Source organism: Littorina saxatilis, linkage group LG13 (genome assembly GCF_037325665.1).
Source record: "Littorina saxatilis isolate snail1 linkage group LG13, US_GU_Lsax_2.0, whole genome shotgun sequence".
NCBI classification, from domain to species: Eukaryota; Metazoa; Mollusca; class Gastropoda; order Littorinimorpha; family Littorinidae; genus Littorina; species Littorina saxatilis.
Window position 1 is genome coordinate 13850381 of NC_090257.1, and position 7815 is coordinate 13858195.

General features: G+C 42.7%; 1 protein-coding gene across 1 annotated transcript in view; it reads right to left on the reverse strand.

Annotated features, from left to right (window-relative positions):
• Window positions 1-7815, reverse strand: part of LOC138983670 (glutathione reductase, mitochondrial-like) — a 100060-nt gene that overhangs the window by 64657 nt on the left and 27588 nt on the right. Inside the window, exon 3 of the mRNA XM_070356951.1 lies at window positions 6698-6767. Coding sequence (XP_070213052.1) covers window positions 6698-6767 — 70 coding nt within the window. The remainder of the gene's footprint in view (window positions 1-6697; window positions 6768-7815) is intronic.

Consider the following 7815-nt stretch of genomic DNA (forward strand, 5'->3'; position numbering starts at 1 on the left):
CGGCTATATCGCGGAGACCTCTTGAACCCCGAAAAAAACAGGATCGACCTTTTTTACATTTAGTCAAGTTTTGACTAAATGTTTTAACATAGAGGGGGAATTGAAACGAGGGTCGTGGTGTATGTGTGTCTGTCTGTCTGTGTGTGTGTGTGTGTGTAGAGCGATTCAGAGTAAACTACTGGACCGATCTTTATGAAATTTGACATGAGAGTTCCTGGGAATGATATCCCCGAACGTTTTTTTCCTTTTTTTGATAAATACCTTTGATGACGTCATATCCGGCTTTTTGTAAAAGTTGAGGCGGCACTGTCACGCCCTCATTTTTCAATCAAATTGATTGAAATTTTGGCCAAGCAATTTTCGACGAAGCCCGGACTTCGGTATTGCATTTCCGCTTGGTGGCTTAAAAATTAATTAATGACTTTGGTCATTAAAAATCTAAAAATTGTAATTTTTTTAATTTTTTTCTAAAACGATCCAAATTTACGTTCATCTTATTCTTCATCATTTGCTGATTCCAAAAACATATAAATATGTTATATTTGGATTAAAAACAAGCTCTGAAAATTAAATATATAAAAATGATTATCAAAATTAAATTTTCGAAATCAATTTAAAAACACTTTCATCTTATTCCTTGTCGGTTCCTGATTCCAAAAACATATAGATATGATATGTTTGGATTAAAAACAAGCTCAGAAAGTTAAAACAAAGAGAGGTACAGAAAAGCGTGCTATCCTTCTGAGCGCAACTGCTACCCCGCTCTTCTTGTCAATTTCACTGTCTTTGCCGTGAGCGGGTGGCGGGGTGACTGACGATGCTACGAGTATACGGTCTTGCTGCGTTGCATTGCGTTCAGTTTCATTCTGTGAGTTCGACAGCTACTTGACTAAATGTTGTATTTTCGCCTTACGCGACTTGTTTTTTCTTCTTTTAAAAATGTTTTATTTTTTAATTTTTTTAATTAGTCTTGTAAAGGCCAAAAAATAGTACAGATCATGAAAAAAATTTCTATCATAACCACGCTATCTCTCTCTGGGTCCGATGGTCTTTCATCATGCAGTAAATTGTCATTTCATCTTATCAGTCTCTCTCTCTTTCTCTCCCTCAGTCTCTCCAAATTGTGTTCTACGTGTGTGTGTGTTTTCAGGTTGTGTACATTACGGGTTGATCGAGACCTGCGAACAAAAGAAAAACCTTTCACGCGCACGTGCCCCACTCAGTCAAGAACTTTCATGCCACGATCGGTATCGTCAAATTGGCCACGTGCCTATAGAGGACTAAGAGGTTAAGTGTCTGACCAGTCAGTATGGCCAGTCAGGCGTGCAGTTGAACACTCGAGTCCAGCTAATTGCGATCTCTGCCAGACGGTCCGGGTGGCCACAGGCGCCAATCAAGTGCTTAAACTGCGCTTCAGTCTTCTGCAATCTAGTCAGGCATGCAATTTAACACTCGAGTCCCTCTAATCGCGATCTCAGCTAGACGCCCAGGATTTTCTACAGGCGCCATGAAGTGCTTCAGCTTCTTGCGTTATAGCAGGTGGCAGAAAAAGCAAACAATCAAAGAAGAAATCTACATGCTTTCTGCCATAGACAAAACGCGTGTCAACTCAGACTCACACAAAGCAAAAAAACCAAAATAAGCTTATCCATGTAACTGACACATCTAAAAACGTAAACGTCAACCAATGATTTTGATCCAGCAATCATTCTGATCTAACGATCGTTGGTGTCAAATAGTATGTTGTCAATATAAGACCAGCGCTAAACCCAACATGTATTCATTACACGATTGCAAATGAGAGAAAGCTAGAGCTACGATGTCTTCACCAGCAAGAGGGAAAAAGAGGAAAACTTTTACAGTTCAGGAACGCTTGTACGCCATAGGAAGATGCAAAAATGGCGATTCGAGGGCTTCAATTTGCCGTGATATTGGTGTGCCAGAATCAACATTTCGGGGCTGGTTGGCTTCGGAAGACAAGCTACGTTCTTATGTTGATCAAATCGATGAGTCTGTTGGTCTGAAAAGGATACGGACTACTTTTGCTTGTGACGAAAAGCTTGACGATGTAGTGTTCCATTGGTTTACACAAGAACGCGAGAAAGGCACACCAATCAGTGGGCCAATCATTCAAGTGCAGGCCGAAAAACTGAAAAGCAAGCTTCACGGAGAAGAACGCACACACGCCAACGTGACGCTCACAGACTTTTTGTGACCAACAAGGGAAATAACCGCGTTTTTCTCTGACTCAGAAGAGAACGCGGTTTCTTCCCTTTAATTGGACCCCAAACTGCATCGCGAATCGGATATATCGCGATCAAAAATCTTTGGACCCCAAAGACCGCGAGTTAGTGGAAGTCTGCTGTATTCGTTTGCACCCTCATGCTTCTTAAAACTGTCACACCCATAGAACTGAACCTGAACACTCAGAACAGTGTTTTGAAACTTGACAGGTGTGAAATACACTGAAAAATGTACATCAGACACAATAGAGAGGTCAGTGTGCCAGTGTGGTGCGTCACCGAGCCTCTTTCGGGGTTGACATTTTCCCATTTTTGGTCGTATAACTCAAACATTTACCAGACTAGAGCAAAAACCATTACAAGTAGCACTTAACCCTTTTAACACATGATAGTGACTGATGTGTGTGTGTGGAATATACACATATTTGCCATTAATACAGACTGACTTTTCTCTTTTTTGTTTGACTGGCTGCATGTGCCATTTTATGACCCCTCCATGTAACCACCGAATTTGACGAACATTTTCAAAGTCGTTAAATAGAGGTACCACTGTACTTAACATCTTCAACAACTTTTCTTCTTAAGCACTACATGATAGTTGCTTTGATTCTTTTTAAATAATAAAACTTCCCCCGTTGACTATATATATATACTTTCCGCATTACATGAAAATGAGATGTCACATTATCATTAATATAATTCGATCCTTTACAGAAATAGTTTTAACAAGAAGAGCAAACGCTCGATCGAGTCACTTTCGCAGTTCTGAATATTATATGAGGCATCAGATGGACAGGAAGAAATTGCTATTCACAACACAATGCATACCTGAAGCATACCTGTGACCTTGAAAAAGGTCAAAGGTCACCAAAGCAGACGTCAAAGTGTAGAGGTCACTGGGAGTCACGTTCACATAAAATTTGAGCCCGGTCACTTTTATAGTTTCCGAGAAAAGCCCAACGTTAAGTTGTGTGTTGCCGAACAGAAAAGGCTAGTTATCTCCCTTGTTTTTCTGATAACGTTCGTAAAAGGCTACAGATGTAAATACTTTGATGTAAAGAATAATCCTACAAAGTTTCAATCACATCCGATGAACTTTGTCAAAGATATAAAATGTCTAATTTTTCCTTTGACGCTGACCTGTGACCTTGAAAAAGGTCAAAGGTCAACGAAACCATCGTTAAAGTGTAGAGGTCATTGGAGGTCACGACTAAACAAAATATGAGCCCGATCGCTTTGATAGTTTCCGAGAAAAGTCCAACGTTAAGGTGGTGTCTACGGACGGCCGGCCAGACGGCCGGCCGGCTGGCCGGCCGGACAGACTAACACTGACCGATTACATAGAGTCACTTTTTCTCAAGTGACTCAAAAAGCAATAAAGAAAGTACTAAGTGTGTATGATTAATGTATGTGAGTGTGTGTGTTATTCTTGTTTCTTTTTTTGTTTGTAAGTCTAATATTAATTTATTGCAACATTAAAGTGATAAAAGGCAATCTCGACTTCATTTGACATACAATGCAGGCATGAGCAAGATCGGTCGCCCACTCGCCACAGGCGACCAGAAATGAGTGTGGGCGAGTAGAAAGTCTTATAATGATCGCCCACTTGGCGAGTGAAAATTTTGGGTCTGTGGTATTATCATTTTCCGAGCGACGATTGTCTGTTGTGAAGCACGTTGTCGTCTACGATTGCTAAAATTAGATGAGATCGGAGCTCCAGTTCGAGCTGATCGGGAAATTCTCTTTAGTGACCATGAACCAATCAGAATGACCAGAACCGTATTTCGGGGTTATCAGGACTCTCCGTTGACGCGATTTTAACCAATTAGAATTGTCGACGTGTCTCAGCAGCCTTGGTAGATCTGAAGCTGTAAACATGTGGAAATACTTGGACAACTGCCAGCCCCCAAAGAAAAAAGCCAAACCAGAGGGAACAGAGTCCGAGAGACTGAAAAAGTATGACTCCGGACAGAGGCAGACTGGACAAAATCTGACTCTGGTGAGCAGAGAGACTGGCTAAACTATGATCGGGAAAAAAACGTCATGTTGTGTACTGCTTGCGAAAAGCATGCCGTTTCTGAGAAGGAGAGAAAGGGGCCCACGGCTGTTCCAATGGCCCCTTTTCTGCTGTTTTAGTTTACAGGCGAGGAGGGTACAGCCCGTGCAAAGTGTATATATATAGCGACCCAGCCACACCTTCCAGCACGCAGGATGTGTAACCTAACACCTTTGCACTCTTTGTCTGCTCATCGCTGTTGGCATTGGGCTGCGAGGCATATCAGCGCAGTTCAACGTTGCCAGAGACCAAAGAAGCGCTTTACTCTAGGTCGCAGCCGCGGCTCACTGCATGTGTCGGGGAAGTGCTGTGTGTTTTTTTTTCACAATTTGGTGTGTTTAAATCATTTTCGCTCTGGACTGCAACATGTGTTTGTGTTCATACTCTGGAATTGTGTCTGTGAATGGTTGTTCCTTGCAGTAACAGAGAAATGGTGCATATTCACACGTGTGTTTTATTTCTAGTAGGATGTGATTAGGTGTTGCTTCTCGCTTTTTGATTTTTGTACTCATAATATGACTTGGATAGCAGCGGTGTGTGGTGTTACAAAAATGTTACCCTGCATCAACATTCAAGTTTTAATTATCTTCAAACTTTGGATTTCATTCAGTGAATGGTAGTTCTATCCAACAGAAGGGAAATGCGGCAGGATTGTCCGTGTGTTTTATTTCTATGCTTTTATTTGTTGGCTTGTGTTGCTTCCCGGGCACATTTTTTGTAGCTGCGCTCTGGGGTGAGTATGGCTTCACAGGCGCATGAGGAAAGCCTTCACTTTGAGAGACTCCAAGCTCTCTGCAGAATATGTGGAGAAAGATCGAAGAGGAAGTACGACACTAACCCAGCAAAATTGTGCATAAAGTATGAGTCGGATCTTGCAAGGTTATACGGCCTAAACATCGCAGAAGAAACGAATGCCGATTTTTTCTCGCGGACTTTCTGTTCCAAATGTTGATATGCGATTGACAAGGCTCAGATCGTCTGACAACCCGTCTGAAGTAAGTCTCCAGGCAGAATCGGATTCTATCAATTGGATTACCTAACCAGGATGGAGTAGCCTTTGACTTCCCGTACGCGTAGTTACAGAATAACGGAACTCAGCTTTCGGTGAGTCAGTGTTTCATACCAGATGTGTGTGTGTGTGTCTATATTCATGTGACAGATACCGTGACCTCATTCTTCAATCCTCTCTCTCTCTCTCTCTCTCTTCTCTCTCTCTTCTTTCTCATTCAAACGCACGCGCGGCAAGAACGTACGCACGCACAAACGCGCGCCGGGCCCGTACACACACGCACCGCTGACGCACAAACCACGCACACACACTGACTGTCGGCAAGCACATATTTTTTTTTGTTTCACCCTTGTTTATTGTGTTTTCAGTATTTGTGTTTATTTTATGCTTGACTTGTCTGTTTTATTTTAATGTTTGCTATCCACATCGTGTGATAAATGTTTCTCCTCTCCGAGTCAGTGTAGTTTCTGCACGCCGTTTTGGTAATCCTTATTTTTTTAACTGGTGTATTGTGCGCGATTTGCGGATTTGTTTGTATTCCATTCATATGCTGTTGAAGTGTTGTTGGCGTTATTGTCTGTATATGTTATGTTGTGTCTATGTACGCCTACAAGAATTTGCATTCGCGCTCTGCCAGTACAAGTCCGAACTTTATTGGGTGTGCCTGTGGTCTGCTGGCAGGCGAGCACAGATAATGAACATTCCTCCAGTAAGCCGCCACTGCGAGGTAGAGTAAAGCGCTTCTTTGGTCTCTGGCAACGTTGAACTGCGCTGATATGCCTCGCAGCACAACGCAAACGGCGATGCGCAGACAAAGTCGCCGGCTGACAGTCTGCAAGCAGTGATATCGTGCCGCTGGCTATTTTTACCACTCCCCATCGCGGGCCTTAAAAACAAGCTTGGAACAGCCGTGGGCCATCCATTGTTGGTGGGGACAAATTTAAGCTAGAAAACATACGTGCACACAAAACATCAAAGTCTCACCAACAATACAACAACAAAAAAAGGGTAAACTGAAACAAAAAGGTCGAAGTCACCGAGGGGGACGCTATGCACCAGCTAACGCAAGACCAGCGTGCTCGTGTCGCTCAACTGATGCGATCGGTACAGGCGCTTGCAAAGACCTGCTCGCCTTTCACCACGTTTGAATGGATGGAATCGTTTTGTTCTTTGGTAACTCATTTTTGTGGGCGAGTGAATTTGTTTGTGGGCTAGTCAATTTTGAAATTCACTAGCCCACAAGGCGAGTGAAAATGTTGGAACTTGCTCATGCATGCAATGTACATTACAAGCACAAACGGGACCGGCTGGACATTCATGTAACAACTTTTCACAGTAACACATGTTAGTGTCACTCTCTGTAGGGAAAAGAATGCAAATCAAGCTTACCTTCTCCAAGTTAGTTTCATATATTCCGTTCAGTCTTTTTATATAGTCATCACGCCTTTTCTTGATATAACTGTAAAAAAAACAAGAAAAATCTTAACCAGAAGTTCAACACGAAAACCATCAATCCAGAAAACAGTGAAAGTTAAAAAAACAGGGTGTGTGAGCTTACACTCACCTGCTTTAGCAGAAGCAGCGACATTCACTAAACTTAATTTTCCCTGAGTACGCTAGTACAAGGGTCCAGCAGACTTTAATTGTGTGTGTGTGTGTGTGTCTCGACTTAACAGCTTATTGCTGGGAAACTACTGGGCGCAGTTCGTTCAAATTTTGATACACTAACTTGATAATAGGTCCGATTGATCGTATTAAAACTTCATAATGTTACCTGGGACCTAAATGCGAAATAAACCACAAACAAGAAGAGCAAACGCTCGATCGAGTCACTTTCGCAGTTCTGAATATTATATGAGGCATCAGATGGACAGGAAGAAATTGCTATTCACAACACAATACAGATGTAAATTAAGTAGATGTGCAACGCCAAGGCACTGCATACCCCAGCGAAAGACAAACCTCTCTCTCTCTCTCTCTCTCTCTCTCTCTCTCTCTCTCTCTCTCTCTCTCTCTCTCTCTCTCTCTCTCTCTCTCTCTCTCTCTCTCTCTCTTTATCTCTTATACAAACAGACACACACCCACACAAACACACACACACACATGTATATACGCACGCATATACGCACGCGCACACCCACAGACACACACACACACATACACATTGACTCACACAAATCTCATACATACAATCATACGCACATACACGGTTGGCATAGTGGTAAGGCGTCCGCCCCGTGATAGGGAGGTCGTGGGTTAGAACCGAGGCCGGGTCATACCTAAGACTTTAAAATTGGCAATCTAGTGGGTGCTCCGCCTGGCGGCTGGCATTATGGGGTTAGTGCATGCTAGGACTGGTTGGTCCGGTGTCAGAATAATGTGACTGGGAGAGACATGAAGCCTGTGCTGCGACTTCTGCCTTTTGTGTGGCGCACGTTATATCTCAAAGCAGCACCGCCCTGATAATTATGGAAACAAACAAACAAATACGCACATAGACAGACGGA